General features: G+C 35.9%; 2 protein-coding genes and 1 long non-coding RNA gene across 3 annotated transcripts; 2 read left to right on the top strand and 1 right to left on the bottom strand.

The window, feature by feature from the left end:
* The first annotated feature begins 475 nt into the window (after positions 1 to 475).
* On the top strand, positions 476 to 7486 carry LOC142182577 (uncharacterized). The gene is made up of 3 exons (XR_012711392.1): positions 476 to 525; positions 1030 to 1158; positions 7445 to 7486. It is a non-coding gene; the product is annotated as an uncharacterized LOC142182577 (long non-coding RNA).
* A 2144-nt stretch (positions 7487 to 9630) lies between these two features.
* On the top strand, positions 9631 to 15982 carry LOC142161854 (UPF0603 protein At1g54780, chloroplastic-like). Its single transcript, XM_075217680.1, has 3 exons — positions 9631 to 10245; positions 10562 to 10754; positions 15602 to 15982. The coding sequence occupies exons 1-3, from the start codon at positions 9793 to 9795 to the stop codon at positions 15847 to 15849; spliced, it is 894 nt and encodes a 297-aa protein (XP_075073781.1). The 5' UTR covers positions 9631 to 9792; the 3' UTR covers positions 15850 to 15982.
* A 142-nt stretch (positions 15983 to 16124) lies between these two features.
* LOC107809642 (GDSL esterase/lipase At1g54790) lies at positions 16125 to 17899 on the bottom strand. Its single transcript, XM_016634300.2, has 5 exons — positions 17573 to 17899; positions 17263 to 17463; positions 17006 to 17172; positions 16642 to 16912; positions 16125 to 16478 (listed from the first exon to the last, which is right to left on the bottom strand). The coding sequence occupies exons 1-5, from the start codon at positions 17808 to 17810 to the stop codon at positions 16210 to 16212; spliced, it is 1146 nt and encodes a 381-aa protein (XP_016489786.1). The 5' UTR covers positions 17811 to 17899; the 3' UTR covers positions 16125 to 16209.
* Between the last annotated feature and the right edge of the window lie 506 nt (positions 17900 to 18405).

The raw sequence follows: 18405 nt of genomic DNA on the forward strand, positions 1-18405 counted from the left end.
AATTGAGTAATATGCCCCCAAACCGTTAAGACTGTAACACCCCAAATTTTTTATAATATTTGCATTCTTGATTGAGCATTTTTATAACGAGAAAATATTTTACTTTGCACTTCCTAAATGTGAAATGGTCAATATATGAAAATTTCTTACTTTAGGTTGTGTTAATATTGACAATGAAGTTCCATGATGTTGCTATATGTAACACTTAATATTATTTTGACTAATTATTATTAAATATAATATATAATTAAGTTTTTGGGTTTCCAAACTTTTGTATTTATCTAAGAATATTTAGTAGTTGGGTAACCATTTTATTTCATATCTATCCATAAACTCCCCATTTTTTCTACTCTTCAAGACAAAGAAGAATAGCTATCCATCTCTCTCTTTCTATCTATCTCTCTTTCTCTCTCTCTCTCTCCTCCGTAGAAACTAGAATCTGAAGTTTCATGAAAAAAAATCATGGATTTCTACTAAATCAACAAGCAAATTTCGTTTTTGGTGAAGATCAAGTTGCTCCTCTTGGTAAGTTTCTAAACTCGTTGTTATACTAGATACCTACTAGTATTTTATACATATCTTTTTATACAGAGCTCCGATTTAAGTGATCTAGGACTTACTGGAAAGGTATTTTATAAATCTATAACTCTTATGAAGGAACCAAAATCTATTTTTGTCGGTATTTACCTGAAAAGGGATCAGAAAGTACAGGGCAAGTGCTGTCCAGATTTCCAATTTTAGAAATACTCCATGTACTGCTGTTAGTAATTTTAGCATACCTTTTTGTTCAAAATTGATATGGAGGTGATTTAAGATGTTCTCAAACTTTAAGACATAGATATACAACTTTTGTGAATACCAAAAAGTCTAGTTTGTCCGTGTAGATCTTCAAAACTGAGTCACAACTCGGAATAATGATACTGTCCAGAATTTCTGTTTCAAACGTTTTTGGGTATTTTCACCAATATCATGTTTAGTTTGACTTGTTAAATCACTGAACTTATTTAGATATTTGATTATGTATTTAAGGTATATAAACCCTTGAAAAAAATCAAAGGGGAAGTGTTTGAGGAAGTGGACAGATTTGGTTTGTTTACGGCGTAGACGATTCAAACGTCCCCAAGTTGTGATTGAACTGTTTTGTGGTAAAATACCAAGGTTTGTGTATAAACCTGTACTCTTTTTGCTTTATGGAATATGTTGAAATAACTTGATATTTTATTTTTCTTGTCTTCGATATATATTGTTATATTCATATTATATCAAGTATTGTAAGATATTTGCTAAATTGCCCATTCGTACGGATTGTTTGATCATTTTGCATTTTTGTTGGGACTTTGTCCTTCTTGTGGCGGTGACTTTGTCACTCATCTTGGCATGCCTCTTGATTCGGATCTTTTGCCATCTTGACTTTGGATTTATAGTTCGTCTTGAATTATGGAACTTGTCCGTGTTAAGTACGAACTAGGAAGCCATTTTTAATATGGTTCTTGATTCTCTTGTCTATTGGGTTTTGACGCTACTTGATTTGGGGCTTCGGTCCATCTTGATATCTGATTATGCTTAGTGTGATGGCATGACGTACATATTGGGCGAAAAATGGATATTTGGTATACTCTCTTAAATTGATAGTATACACTTTCTAGACTCTTGAACATTGTTATTGATATTTGGAAACACTTCTAAGTTTGATATTGATATGTTTGATATATTTGTTCACTTGTTTTAAATTATATTAAATTGAGCTAACTATGACTGAAAAGGGGAATTGGAGAATTTAATGACTCCAAGCCTAAAGTTTATACGTCACTAAGCTTTATGCTTAGCGATAGTTGTTTTCTATCGTAGAAAATATTCGGGATGAAATCTGAAGATGGCCAGGGTGAAGTAGTCTTTTTGGGAGAATTTATGGAGATCATAGTTGCATATGCACCTTGGTTTGCATAGTTTTGGGACATGTACATGATATACATGATATACAGGATATATATATATATATATATATATATATATATATATATGTCACACTTATGTTATTTGGAGGCTTGTTGGATTTTAATGACCAAAATCTTGTAACTTAAATTTGTAACCTATTTTATTGTATTAGGGTCTTTTAATAACTCAAGTCTTGTAATATGTTGAATTTACACTTTGTCTTGTAAATATGTAGAAAAGGAGAAAACTAGTTTCCTTTTTATACCCGATAGTTTGAAATTTATGTACAATACAAACTTGCAGTGATTTTGAATGATTGTATAAATCTGTTAGGAAGTTGCTTTAATCTATTGATTAATCAAGAAGGGTTATATCACCATATGTTAATATTTTGACATTGTATTTCATTTAAAATAAAATTATGGTGTATTTTCAAAAATAATATATTGCACTTTGAACCTTTTCGCATGGGCCTACTTCCGCTACTAAAATTATTCTGAATATTTTTATTAATATCTCTTTTAATATTTTGTAAGTAGAAAATTAGATTTGTTTCCTAATTAGTACCCTCCCAAAGAGGGTTGCTACAAGTTTTGGTATCAGAGCCACGATTTGTGATTCTAGGATTTGTTTTGTTGTGATAGTACCTAGTATTTGTTGTTATTTCCTTTCTTGAAAATGACTTAGAGTTTATAAATTTTTTCATACTTGTTTAATTTAATTTATTGTATTCTGTGTGCATATGCATCATGTACATGTCCCTAATGCAGTGTGATCTTATCTTTTATAGGAATTTTAATATGGCCTCTTCTTCGAATAGAGCTTTTGAATTCGTTGATGAAAGTCAGGCCCAGTATAATTCCATGTCTCACCTTCAGGGAGGAATTGAGGAACCCTTGCCTGACTTAAATCCTCCTCGTGTTAGTGGAAATAAAGTGGGCAATAATCCAAGAGCAATGAGTCATAATACTCCATTTATGACTCCTCCATTCCAGCAGATGGCTGAATTCTTTCGTCACTTAGTTGGGACAATGTCAGAACCTAGTGAAATGAATTTTGAGAAGATGAGAAAAATGGGCGGAGTTGAATTTGAAGGCACTACAAATCCCACGGTAGCTGAACAATGGCTCGAGCGCATGGAGAGGGTCTTTGAACAACTGGAGTGTACTAATGTTTCCAAATTTAAGTATGTTATCTCCCTTTTACAAAAAAAGATGCCTATGATTGGTGAGTAAGTGTGCCAAATGCAAAAGCAAAACCTCCAGTGCTGACTTGGGATGACTTTGTGAAATCATTTCGTGCAAAATATGTTCCCCCTGTCTATTGTGATGCTAAAAAGAAAGAGTTTCTGAATTTAAGACAAGGGAGTATGTCTATTGCAGAGTATCAACAAAACTTTCTCAGGCTTTCTCGTTATGCTAAAGGTATTATTGATGGTGAAAGAGACAAGTACAGAAGATTTGAAGAAGGTTTGAATGGTTACATTCGAAAATCAGTGGCAATCTTACAACTTGAGGATTTTTCCAAGCTGATTTCAGCTGCACTTACTTGGAAAATAATTGACAAAGAAGAAGCTAGTAGGAGAGAAAACGGGTTTAGGAAGGATAATTCAGATTATGGCGGTCCATCCAAAAAGGAAAAGTTTGACTATTCCAAGACCGAGAGTACACATAAATCATTACATCATAAGAAAAATAAGTCAAATATTTCTACTGCCAGTACTCCAAGTTATGGCCAAGGCAAAACTCATACACCTACTTGTGCACAGTGCGGAAAGAATCATTATGGTGCATGTAGACAGGCTTCTGCTGCTTGTTTTAATTGTGGAAGTATGGATCATAAAGTGAAGGATTGTCCTAATCTTAATCCTCTTTCTTATACACATACAGAAGGATCAGTTCAAAAGCCTGTCACTACTCATTCTCAAGCTAATAGTAGTGCTAGACCTCGAATTATGCAAGCAGTGGGTTCGAGTGTAGCTAATCAGGCTTGTGGATCGAGAGCTGCTGCACGAGTTTATGCTATGAGACAGAAGAATGACTAGGATGGTCCGGACGTGGTTGCTGGTAAGTTTCACTTATTTGACATATACGTTGTTACATTATTTGATCCTGGATCTTCGCACTCTTATGTTTGCAAATCACTTGCATTTCCTGATACTGTTAAATCTATGAGACTTGACTTTGATGTGCTGGTCACGAGTCCATTAGGTCATCAGGCTGTTATTAACATGATTTACCGAGATTGTCCATTCATGATTCAAAATCTGGTCTTCCCTGTCGACTTGCTTGAAATGCCCTTCCAAGACTATGATGTTATTGTTGGCATGGATTGGCTCCATAGGCACCATGCATTGGTTGATTGTAGGTTGAAGCAAGTGACATTTAGAACTCCTGCATATTCACACATGGTAGTTCAAGGAGAAAGATCATTGACATCTAATATTATTTCTGCGGTCTTGGCAAGGAAGATGATTTGTCAATGTTGTGATTCCTATCTTGCTCATATAGCCGATACACGATTGGGGAGTCCAAGTCTTAAGGACATACCAACTGTGTGCGACTTTCCTGATGATCTTCCTGGGTTGCCTCCAGAAAGGAAGATTGAATTTCCTATAGATCTTGTCCCTGGAACTACTCATATTTCTATCGCTCCCTATAGAATGGCTCCAGCTGAATAAAAGAGTTGAAGGCTCAATTGCAAGAACTTCTTGAGAAAGGTTTTATCCGTCCCAGTATATCACCTTGGGGAGCTCCTGTTTTATTTGTGAAAAAGAAAGATGGCACTCTTAGGCTTTGTATTGATTACCGACAGCTGAACAAGGTAACAATCAAGAACAAATACCCACTGCCTAGAATCAATGACTTGTTTGACCAACTGAAGGGTGCCAGCTTATTCTCAAAAATTGACTTGAGGTCTGGATATTATCAGTTACATGTGAGGGAGCAAGATGTTCCTAAAACTGCTTTTAGGACCAGGTATGGCCATTATGAATTTTTGGTAATGCCATTTGGTTTGACAAATGCTCCCGCTGCATTTATGGATCTAATGAACCGTGTATTCAAGCCTTATCTCGATCAATTTGTGGTGGTGTTTATTGATGACATTTTAGTCTATTCCAAGAATAGAGAAGATCATGATAAACATATCCGAATTGTCATGCAAATTCTGAAAGAGAGACAACTCTACGCGAAGCTTTCCAAATGTGAATTCTGGCTGAATGAAGTGGCTTTTTTAGGGCACATTGTATCATCTGAAGGTGTGAAGATTGATCCTAGTAAGATTCAAGCTATTGTTTATTGGAACCTCCCTAAAACTCCAACTGAGATAAGAAGTTTCTTGGGTTTAGCAGGATACTATAGAAGGTTTGTGAAGGGCTTCTCTATTATAGTTTCTCCCTTGACCAAACTTTTAGGGAAAGACGCCAAATTTGTATGGGATGACAATTGTCAAGAGAGCTTTGAAAAGCTCAAATCCTTGTTGACACAAGCTCCAATACTTTCTTTGCCAGCTGAAGGAAAAGATTATGTGGTATACAGTGATGCATCTCCTCGTGGCTTGGGTTGTGTTTTGATGCAAGAAGGGAAAGTAATTGCTTATGCCTCTCGAAAGTTGAAATCGCATGAGTTGAATTATCCCACTCACGATCTTGAACTTGCTGCCATTGTTTTTGCCTTAAAAATTTGGAGGCATAACTTATACGGAGAGAAGTGTCACATATTTACTGATCACAAGAGTTTGAAGTACTTGGGTGCACAAAAAGAGTTAAACTTGCGACAACGTAGATGGCTTGAACTCATCAAAGATTATGATTGCACGATTGATTATCATCCTGGTAAAGCCAATGTGGTTGTAGGTGTGTTGAGTCGCAATTCCCTTGCAAGTTTAACTCTAAGTCTTTTGCTTCTTGAATTAAGAGCCATGAATGTTTGCCTTTCATTTAATTCTAATGGTTCTATCATTGCTAATTTGCAAGTCAAGCCAGTCTTACTTGAGCAAGTCCAAGAAGCACAGAAGTTAGATGAGAAGCTTGTGAAACGGGTTGAAGAAGTCCAAAATGGAAGAGAATCAGATTTTTCATTAAGGAAATATGGTACCTTATTTTATAAAAATAGGTTGTGTGTTCCTAATGATGATGAATTGAGAAAGCAGATCTTGATTGAATCACATAGTTCACCTTATGCAATGCATCTTGGAGGTACTAAAATGTATCAGACCATTAAGGAGCACTAATGGTGGAGTGGTATGAAGAAAGACATTGCAGAATTCATTTCTAAATGCTTGGTATGTCAACAAATAAAGGCTGAACATCAAGTCCCAGCTGGTCTCCTGCAACCTTTGTCAATACCTGAATGGAAATGGGAAAGGATAACGATGGACTTTGTTTCTGGAATTCCACGCACTCAAAGAAATCATGATGCAATTTGGGTCATTGTAGATAGACTAACTAAGAGTGCTCATTTCTTGGCAATCAGAATGGACTATTCACTTGAACGTTTAGCAGAATTGTACATTAATGAGATTGTGAAGCTGCATGGAATCCCTGTTTCTATTGTGTCTGATAGAGATCCGAGGTTTACATTTAGATTTTGGTCTAGCCTTCAAATGTTTTTGGGTAATTTTCACCAATATCATGTTTAGTTTGACTTGCTAAATCACTGAACTTATTTAGATATTTGATTATGTATTTAAGGTATATAAACCCTTGGAAAAAATCAAAGGGGAAGTGTTTGAGGAAGTGGACAGATTTGGTTTGTTTACGGCGTAGATTCGAACGTCCCCAAGTTGTGATTGAACTGTTTTGTGGTAAAACACCAAAGTTTGTGTATAAACTTGTACTCTTTTTGCTTGATGGAATATGTTGAAATAACTTGATACTTTATTTTTTTTGTCTTCGATTTATATTGTTATATTCATATTATATCAAGTATTGTAAGATATTTGCTAAATTGCCCATTCGTACGGATTGTTTGATCATTTTGCATTCTTGTTGGGACTTTGTCCTTCTTGTGGCAGTGACTTTGTCACTCATCTTGGCATGCCTCTTGATTCGGATCTTTTGCCATCTTGACTTTGAATTTGTAGTTCGTCTTGAATTATGAAACTTGTCCGTGTTAAGTACGAACTAGGAAGCCATTTTTAATATGGTTCTTGATTCTCTTGTCTATTGGGTTTTGACCCTACTTGATTTGGGGCTTCAATCCATCTTGATATCTGATTATGCTTAGTGTGATGGCATGACGTACATATTGGGCGAAAAATGGATATTTGGTATACTCTTTTAAATTGATAGTATACACTTTCTAGACTCTTGAACATTGTTATTGATATTTGAAAACACTTCTAAGTTTGATATTGATATGTTTGATATATTTGTTCTCTTGTTTTAAATTATGTTAAATTGAGCTAACTATGAATGAAAAGGGGAATTGGAGAATTTAATGACTCCAAGCCTAAAGTTTATACGCCACTAAGCTTTATGCTTAGCGATAATTGTTTTCTATCATAGGAAATGTTCGGGATGAAATTTGAAGATGGTCAGGGTGAAGTAGTCTTTTTGGGAGAATTTATGGAGATCATATTTGCATATGCACCTTGGTTTGCATAGTTTTGGGACATGTACATGATATACAAGATATCCAGGATATATATATATGTCACACTTATGTTATTTGGAGGCTTGTTGGATTTTAAAGACCAAAATCTTGTAACTTAAATTTGTAACCTATTTTATTGTATTAGGGTGTTTTAATAACTCAAGTCTTGTAATATGCTGAGTTTACACTTACTCTTGTAAATATGTAGAAAAGGAGAAAACTAGTTTCCTTTTTATACCCGATAGTTTGAAATTTATGTACAATACAAACTTGCAGTGATTTTGAATGATTGTATAAATCTGTTAGAAAGCTGCTTTAATATGTTGATTAATCAAGAAGGGTTATATCACCGTATGTTAATATTTTGACATTGTATTTTATTTAAAATAAAATTATGGCGTATTTAAAAAAAATAATATATTGCACTTTGAACCTTTTCGCATGGGCCTACTTCCGCCACTAAAATTATTCGTATATTTTTATTAATATCTCTTTTAATATTTTGTAAGTAGAAAATTAGATTTGTTTCCTAAGTAGTACCCTCCCAAAGGGGGTTGCTACAAAGACGTTAGTTATAAAATCTAAATCCGTTCACCATTCATTACCCCGATGATCCGATACCAATAAGCCAATAAACCATCGGTTCAGTTCGATAAACGTTTTCGGTTTGATTTTGAACAGCCCTAGAAATTAAGTAACGTAAGAGTTGTATTACAAGCCAAGACTGTTCAAACGTATAAGTGTTCTTAACTGTCCTTTTTGAAAGCTGATAAAGCAAAGGGAGTGGGGACATAAGTAGTATAAGGGATGTCGTCCATTCGTGGGAGTGAGGTTCATCACATGCTTAGCCAAGACATCTGCTATAATATTAGCTTCTTGGTAGACATGTCTAAGCTCTATGTGACCCAGTTCCAACATCAATGTCTTATAGTAAAAAATAATAGGTAAGTGAAATTTATTGCCATGTTCGACCATGGTGCATGGTATATCAAAATTACAATGTATTTTTTGACATTAATCAAAACATTAGATGTTCAACTTATATAGCACAGAGAAAACAAAAACAAAAAAACAAAAAAAGGAAAAGAAATCAAGGGATTGGAAGAAAATGAAGAAAAATAAAGGAAAGAAATTAGGAGTTGTTTGTTTTATGTAATGATCACACTGGAATGCAATATGAAAATTATATTGAAAGAAAACAAAAAAGAAAGAAATTAGGGGATTAGAAGAAAATGAAGAAAATTAAAGGAAAGAAATTAGGAGTTTTTGGGTTTATGAAATCTTACATTGGAATTTAATATAAAAGATTATAGTGAAAGAATTGTTTATGCGTTGAATGATATTTTTATTTGGTACAACAATAATACTAACATGGGGATTGTTATAATAATTAGATTGATTATCTTACATTTTTTATATCTAAGTACTTTTACTCGCGTATTGCTAATAAATATATTCTTATTTATATTATTTGACGCATGAATAATACCCATATTCTCACATAACTTATGAGATATTAACAATACAAAGCATAAAAAGACAACCCACAATTATTTTTTCTTGTACAACCAATCAAAATATTGTAGTAGTAGCATTAGCTTATACAAATTTTTATGTTGGGATTATTTTTTAGGGTCATTTGGTAGGGTGTATAAAAATAGTACGGAATAAGGTGTATTAATAATGCATGGTTAGTAATGCAAACATTAGTTATGCAGATATTATTTCTTATCTACTGTTTGGTGTGGTGTATTAAAATTATAATGCATTACATAATTTAAGAAAAATAATTATTTACAAAAATGCCCTCCATATTCTCTAGCTTTTAAGGGATTTTAAGGATAATTTTGTCTTTAACCATACTAATGCACGCATTAATAATCTTGGTATTACTAATGCCATGTTTTTCTATGCATTACTTATACATAGGATAATATCAAGTATGATGTATAACTAACACAAGCATTAATTATACACAAATTAAAAAAATATACCAAATACAATATTAATAATACATAGAGTTAATGATTGGATTATTTTTTCTAATACCTTTCCCTCTAAAAATGAATAAGACCAAAAGGCCCTCATGTTTCTCCACAGCGGACAGGTGGAGAAAAACGTTATCCATAGGGATTAATATTCAGCCACAACCAATGAAGGAGACAACACAAACCACCCGAATGACAAAAAGAAACAGAAACAAGAACTTCCTCATGTACAGAATCCTCTCTCTTATCTCACCATTTCTGATCTCTTACTAATGGAAACCATTCTCTCCCCTCCTTCTCGTTATCCTCTCTTCAACACCAAAACAGCTTCTCTTTCAAAGCCTTTTCTTCCCCTTTTTCACTTACCAAGATCAAGTTCAATCAGTTCAGCTAAGCCAATATGCTGCAGCCTTAAAAAACAGGCTTCAAAGATTGGCAAAGACTCCTCCTTTTCAATACCCAAAAGTTGGCTTTCCAGTGTTCAGCAAGGATTAGCTACTGTAGCTATTTCTTTAGCCCTCAATTTTTGTCCAGTTGTGTCATCTGGTTCTGCATTAGCATCTGAATTTGATGTGTTAAATGAAGGTCCTCCAAAGGACTCCTATGTGGTTGATGATGCTGGTGTACTTAGTAGAGTGACAAAGTCTGATTTGAAGGCATTGTTGTCTGATGTGGAGAAGAGAAAAGGCTTCCACATTAATTTCATCACTGTCCGCAAACTCACTGTAATTTTCCTTCTCTTCTTTATCTTTGTCATGAGAAGCCACAACATGAATGATCAATTGTTAATAGACCATGATAAGAAGAAAAAAAATTCAATCTTTATGGTGTTTGTCTGCTTGATTTGCTGTTAAACTTAAGTTTTTTCATAAATCCTTTGTGAAACTTAAGTGCTGGTAACCCTAAACCTGTAAATTACACCCCCACCCCCCCACCCATTTTCTCTTTTTCCGATAACAAGATCAGTAGGAGAAGAAAAAAATGAACCTGTCATATAATGAGGGAGGAAAATAATCAAAAAGTTAACTTTTTGGGTTGTAGAGCAAAGCTGATGCTTTTGAGTACGCTGACACTGTTTTGGAGAAATGGTACCCGAGTGTTGAACAAGGAAATGACAAGGGTATAGTTGTGCTCGTTACAAGTCAAAAGGAAGGCGCGATAACTGGTGGTCCTGAATTTGTAAAGGCTGTTGGAGACACTGTTCTTGATGCTGCCGTCTCAGAGAACCTTCCAGGTAGGCAACACTTCCTTTCTATTCCTTATTGTTTTGAGCGTGTTGGTTAATTGAATTTGTCATGGAAATTGATTTCCAACTGAATGGATTATTCGCAAGAAGTAAGAATAACAATCTTGGTAGGACATTAAGTATAGTACAGAGAACTAGAATATGAGAGAATATTACTTTGCATAGATGCTACTAGGTTTGAAAAGTTCTATTGCTCTTCGTCAACATTAACAATGGCATTTAAACAATTTAGTGAGTTTGATAAATGCTTGATTTTCTAGTCTTAGGTCTTAGCTTCTAGAAAAGCTGTTTCCTTGTGTTGCGGAATATCGTGGGTTAACTAGCACACAATCACACACAAAGCAAATAGAGAAGAAAAATCAACACAAGGATTTAACGAGGTTCGGCCAAGCCTAATCCTCGGGGCAAAAGCAGAGAGAGTTTTCCACTATGAATGAGAAGAAAAACACAATACAATCTATAGAATCCCCAACTACAACCCCTATATATAGATCCCAAAAGGTCCCAAACATATATGAGAAAGGTTTCCCAATTTGACAAGGACTATAGGTTTTCCTTTCCCAATTCTATTAGGACAATGAGTTTTCCTAAACCTATAGGGACTATGGGTTTCCTAAAAAATACAAGGAAATAATTCAAGCTACAAATAACAAATCTTCCCCTTGGCTTGAATTCTCTTCATCAACAGGAACAACGTCTCTCTACCTTGCCCTCAGCCCTCGCAAGGGCTCTATCCATTTTCGCACGCATCAACCAAGTCTAGGAAACACCTAAACTTGTTAAGAGACTCAATCTCTTTACTCATAGCACTAATCCGTTGATTTGGTTCTATACTCGGAATAGCTTCTAGATAGCTATAACACTCAAACGCATCAACGGTCTCTGCAACTGCCAAAGCAAATCCCACTGGATTCGTATATCCAAGAAGATTCCCATCAACTACGTTTGCAAACCTTTGCGGTCGGTTGATCACTCTCTTCTCTCTGCCTGTTGCAATGCTATATGGTTGTTGTTGCGCAGGTGCATCAACATTATCGTCTTGATCAATATTTTGCACCTCATCCACTTCCTCTACTTTAGAACTACTGGGCTGAGCTAGTGGAGATTCAATTTCTAGCTCTATGCGGTCACTGACACCACGATCTGTTTCTGCTATTGCCTTCTCCCTCTGACTGTCTAGTGAGGCAGATTCATTGAATGTTACATCCCTACTGATAATTAGCCCTGGAGTCTTTTGATCCGTGCACCACAACTTATAACCTTTCACTCCAGTTGCATACCCTAGAAATATGCACTTCTTTGCCCTCGGCTCAAGTTTTCCATCCCTCACATGAGCATAAGCAGGACAACCAAATATCCTTAAATTTGAATAATCAGCAGGCGAACCGGACCATACATCAAAAGGAGTTTTGAACTCAATAGCTGTGGATGGAGATCTATTGACCAAATAACAAGCTGTATTGATTGCTTCACCCCAAAAATCATTGCTAACACATGAGTGTGAAAGCATGCTTCATGCCCTATCACAAAGCGTTCTATTCATACGTTCTGCAACACCATTTTGTTGTGGTGTTCCGACACAAGTGCGGTGTCTCACTATGCCCTCCCTGTTGCAGAAATTGTCGAACTCAAAATTGCAAAATTCCAACCCATTATCAGTTCGAAGACGCTTAACTTTTCTTTCTGTCTGCCTCTCAACCATCGTTTTCCATTTAACAAATGTCGAAAATGCCTCATCTTTTGTTTTCAGAAAATACACCCACACCATCCTTGAGTAATCATTAATCAAAGTCATAAAATACCTAGCACCACTCTTGGAGGGAACTCTATTTGGATCCCACAAGTCAGAGTGTATATAATCTAACTTGTCTCTGGTCTTGTGCTCGGCCTTCTTGATGAACTTTATCCTTGTCTGTTTACCAAACACACAATGCTCACAAAAATTCAAAACTTGATTTTTGTACCCATTCAACAAATTCTGCTTACTCAACAAAGACAATCTATTATCACTCATATGGCCAAGTCGCAAGTGCCACAAATGAGACTGATTCAGATCACTTTTCCCAGAAGCTACAACAGCTTCCCCTTCAACTACACTGGCCTGAAGATGATACAATTTAGAATGTAGTTTACCCTTCATGAGTACCATGGAGCCTTTACACACTTTAAGTATTCCATTCTCGGAGTGAAATTTATACCCTTGATCATCCAAAGTCGAAAGAGAAATCAAATTTCTCTTTATCCGAGGAACATGCCAACACTCAATGTTTCTGATGATTCCGTCGAACATTCTCAATTTGATGCTACCAACCCCCTCTACTGGTAATGGATTATCATCTCCCATATAGACAGTCCCACTCATTTGTTTGTAAGTTGCAAACCAATTTTTGTGTGGACTTATGTGGAAAGTAGCACGAGAATCAAGAACCCAAGAATTTTGCCCATGACTAGAACTCACAGCACAGACTTCCCCTACATAATCACTATCATCAGAATTATTGCCAGTGTCAACAATATTTGCCGAATTATCTATTTTCTGCTTCCCTCTTTTCTCCTTCAGCTTAGGACAATCTCTCTTGTAGTGACCTTGCTCCCCGCACTCATAACAGTTTTGCTTCCTTGCTCTAGACTTTGATCTTGCGGTTGACTTTTTCCTGTTAAAGTCCTTTTGTTGTGTTCTTCCTCTAATCACAAGACCCTCGCCCTCAATTCTGTTGTCTGGAAAGCTCTTTTTCAACTCTTTAGAATTTTAGTGCATTACTAACATCTTCTAGTGAAATGCTATCTTTCCCATATAGCAGTGTATCGGCAAAAGTATCATAAGACTGTGGTAAAGAACATAACACAATCAAGGCCTGATCCTCACTCTCAATTTTGATATCCACATTCTTCAGGTCCATTATAATTGAATTAAACTCATCAAGGTGAGTTTTAACAGGTGTACCTTCGTTCATACGGAGATTGTATAACCTCTTTTTCAGGTAGAGGCGGTTTGTCAGCGATTTCTTAGAATACAGATCTTCCAGCTTCTTCCATGCCGTTGCTGCAGAAGTTTCTTCAGCAATTTCCCGAAGAACGCTATCTGTAACGCTCATGAAGATCGCACTCAAAGCCCTCTCCTTTAGGTCTTCCTTCTTTGTCTCTTTCATATCTTCAGGAAAATCCTCATCAATTGCTTTCCATAATCCTTGTAACACCAGGGACGATTTCATCCTAATCTTCCATAGACTGAAACTAGAACCTCCGTCAAATTTCTCTACTTCGTACTTTGTTGAAGATGATGAAGACATCTTAACCCTAAATTATGTGTAGAAACCCGAACCTTGCTCTGATACCAATTGTTGCGGAATATCGTGGGTTAACTAGCACACAATCACACACAAAGCAAATAGAGAAGAAAAATCAACACAAGGATTTAACGAGGTTCGGCCAAGCCTAATCCTCGGGGCAAAAGCAGAGAGAGTTTTCTACTATGAATGAGAAGAAAAACACAATACAATCTATAGAATCACCAACTACAACCCCTATATGTAGATCCCAAAAGGTCCCAAACATACATGAGAAAGGTTTCCCAATTTGACAAGGACTATAGGTTTTCCTTTCCCAATTCTATTTGGACAATGGATTTTCCTAAACTTATAGGGACTATGGGTTTCCTAAAAAATACAAGGAAATAATTCAAGCCACAAATAACACCTTGTCATGTCTATGGAGTTACCAACAGTACCTAGAAACACAAACTCCAAAAGAGTTGCCTAGTTGTTTATGTATTCGTAATGATCTTGAGAGAATCTAATGGAGGAATGAGGATTTTTTCTTGTTAGTTATTCAGTTTATGCAATAAGAATTGTTTAACAAAAATGATTCTAGTTGGATGGCAATGACATGTAAACATGAAACAAATGGAAACATATCCATTTATTCTCCCTAGTCTTTCTTTTTTCCTTTAAACTTCACTGAGGAGCATATTCTAAGGTAGCAGGATTTGCTTCTCTGCTATTTTGTCGCGAGATCTCATTATTGTGGCAAATTTTCCTTCATTCAAGGAATCTTTCTATAGCTTGGACCTGGTAGATATGTATGCATTAAGATAGTTTTTGGCTTTTTGCGGTCCAATTAAAGTACCAAGAAGGTTGAAAGTCTGAGACTTGAAGTATTGCTGGAGAATACCCATTCATAATCTTGAATATCATGACAAATGAAACAAAAACTACAAAGGTCAGGTATCAACTTTGATTGTTATTGTTGTATTTCGAGATTAACAACAAATTACCAGGGCTGCTAATAAAGGTGAAAAGACTAATTAGTGGCTTGAAATAGAATCTCAGTAGCTAGATTCCACAACAAGCGGAAACTATGGGACGAGTAGTTTTTTGAAGAGTGAATTTTATCCTATAGTTGTCATTTTTGTTTGAAAAATGCACACTGGAAAAGGATGCTTGTCAGCTTATCGACTAAGAGATCAGTCCACTCCTATTGTTTTAGCTAGTCATTAACAGTAGGGTTAATTAGTACTCTTGCAGTATGTTCTGCGAAAGATATGGGGGTTAAGAAGTCGTTGCTTGCTACTGATATCTACTTTGCGAGCCTTCAGTGCTCCATTCTTTAACTTCCCTTTAGTTGGTCCATGGGGCTTATGAGTATTCATTAACTTGGAGTATACCTTTAAGAGGCAAGCTTGCTTAGAAGTTAAAAGAAGTGGAAGATCTCTCTATTTCAGTTGTTTATATAGAAGAATTAAGGACTCCAGAACAATTATCTTTTGTTTCATAATGAAACTTGTACACTAATGCTCTTGTTTCTGATGGTGGGGCTATTGGTTTCAATGTTTGTAGTCTTGGCTACTGAAGAGAAGTACAATGAAGCCGTTTACAGCACTGCCAAACGTCTTGTTGCGGCCATTGATGGCCTTCCTGATCCTGGTGGTCCCCAGCTCAAGGATAACAAAAGAGAGTCCAACTTCAAATCCAGAGAGGAAACAGACGAGAAAAGAGGACAATTCACACTTGTCGTTGGTGGCTTGTTAGTGATTGCTTTCGTTGTTCCCATGGCTCAATACTATGCATATGTTTCAAAGAAGTGAACTGTCTGATTCTGGAAGATTTCATTTTGACTTGAGTAAGCATGTATATCATCTTGTACAAATGGTCTATTTTGAAATAACTGATTCATGAAAATTTTTAAAAAGGATAAAAATGAAAATTTTGGACCTCCCCTAACACAAGGGATATTACCATTTCTTTTTATGAGAGTAGAGAAACTTCCCTGTTGCATTGCTGATAATATAAAGGGGAATTTACTAATTTAGTGTGGTACATTTCATCACATGATCGATAAGCTGTTCTATATTTTCAGGCATTCATGGAAGCTATGAATTTCATTAATAAATCAGAATATATAAGTACTATACAGAGAATAAAACAACGACAAGCATGTTAATTGCTCAAAACTTCAGTTTAAGAAGGAAAGGCATCTTGTCTGCAAAGGGTGGATCAGAGTATTTTCCTGTGAGAATTTGTGAGGCAACAAACTGATTTGCAGTTTCTGTGTAGTGAATTCCATCCCAATTGATATATTCACTACTGTCATTGCATGCTTTGGCCGTGACATTGTTTCCATCGATCACCTTTGTCAGACCACAGGCAACCCTGCTGTCATAGTTGAGTGGGGGTCCTCCGTATCCACAACAAGCCATTAAGGGCTGCTCAAATCCTGCGATACATAAAAGCAAAAGATCAAATGTTAAATAAAGTTCATATGACATTGATGAAGGAACAATTTTCGTAACTTCATTTAGTTCTCAAAAATTCTAAAATCCCAAAGAAATTGCACACTATAATGTTTTCTTTTTGGCATTGTGAGTAAAGAAAATTACCATATCGGGAATAATTTGCTATCAGATTAGACTTGATGGTGAAAATATCGACATGAGTGATATTTGCATCTGCATACTGGCTCTGCAGCTTCTTGCAAAGGGCGTAAAGCTGCAGGTTCAAAATTTTTGCAGCTTGATTATGTGAGCTAACACATCCTAGCTCATCCAACTTTGATGAATCAGTTCCAAATTTGGCTATATTCTGACCTAAGCACCCCAAAGGACCGGTGTTATGAACCCAGAAATTCCTGGCTCCTAGGTCATACAATCTCTGTGATGTCAAAAAGGAAGCAGAAATAAGTTTAGCACTTCATTTCATAATAACTACAGGAGTTCTGCATAATTTTCTGTTATTAGAATTGACCTTGACACCATCTTCAAATTCTACGAGAATTGTTGGAATTGAAGCTAGAATTTGATCCAATGTCTTGGAGTAAAATCCACCAGCAAGATCATTCTGGCCTATATCAAACATGTAAAGACCTTTCTGGAAAAAATCTTGAGCCGGAACATACTTATCATATTTTCTGGCTGCAAAGAAAATCAATAAAATCTCACAAGATATAGGATTCTGATGTTATGTAAAAACAGTTCTGATAATCAAAAGATGATCAAACTTACTCTTAGCTTGGATTTCGAGAACCCGATTCTTGAACCTGAAAAACTGAGCAACTTGAATCCCAAATGAAAAAGGGCTAACAGATGATGCAGTGGCAGGAAGTATGGTTGAACCAGCAGCTGCAAAGTTAACTCCTTTTCTGAAAGTTGGTGCACCAATGGAATCCAAATAGGAGTTCAAGAATGGAAGGTCCATTGCATCCACTGCAACAAAAATACACAACCAAAAGAAACACCAAGATATCAATATAAACTTGAAATGAAGACCATTTCCCCCCAAAAGAAAAATGGCACATTAAATTGGGAAGCTTACTCAAGAAATCGATGATTAGCCGGCCATCACAGAACCTCCCAGATGGTTTCTGGAAATAAGTCTGTCCATTAGGTGGCTCCAGGCGATCTCCAACACCTGCAACAAGGCCTCCTGTATCAGAATTTGAATCACCAAAGTTGAAGACTGCAGGATAATTGAAATCTATGGTGTTGGCCAGAGGCAAGCAGATGAAGAAGAGGGCAAGAATGTGGAGGAAACAAGTGGTTGAAGAAGCCATGTTTGTTGCCTCTTTGACAGAAAGGTTGGATTTTTCATCATCTTAAAATAAGAGCTGGTGGGCTTTTGTTTCACTTTCAAGTTATCTTTGAGATGTGGGAAAGGTTAAAAGATTGTGAATGGGTTGTTGTTCAATTACTTACATATCCTTCTAAGATAATGGATGCTATGATTAGAAGTGTTTCCATTAACGAGAAAACAGATTGATTAGGACATTTTTCCTGTAATCAATCAGGTAAAAGTTGTCATTTTCTGTGTTCTTTTCTCTAACCACTTATAAACTACTCAGCTGAAAAAACTGGCGATATAGTTCTGTACAAAGACATTTTAAAAAGTCAGTGCATTCAATTCAGATGTCATGTTTTACTCAATCTTGGTCAGGCGTGTACATTTGAAAGTTGCTTGTCTTCAACGTATCTCTATGATTAGCATTGTCGTTTCCTTTTTTTCTTGACTTCCCAAGTGTAATATTTCTACTTTTAAACATTTAACTAATTAATTAATAGGTGGATCCAAATAGAGAAAATAATGAAGAATACGAACATTAGGTGGAGGGTCAAACATGTTTTAGTAAACTACTAAATAAGTCGCCAACT

Source organism: Nicotiana tabacum, chromosome 7 (genome assembly GCF_000715075.1).
Source record: "Nicotiana tabacum cultivar K326 chromosome 7, ASM71507v2, whole genome shotgun sequence".
NCBI lineage: Eukaryota > Viridiplantae > Streptophyta > Magnoliopsida > Solanales > Solanaceae > Nicotiana > Nicotiana tabacum.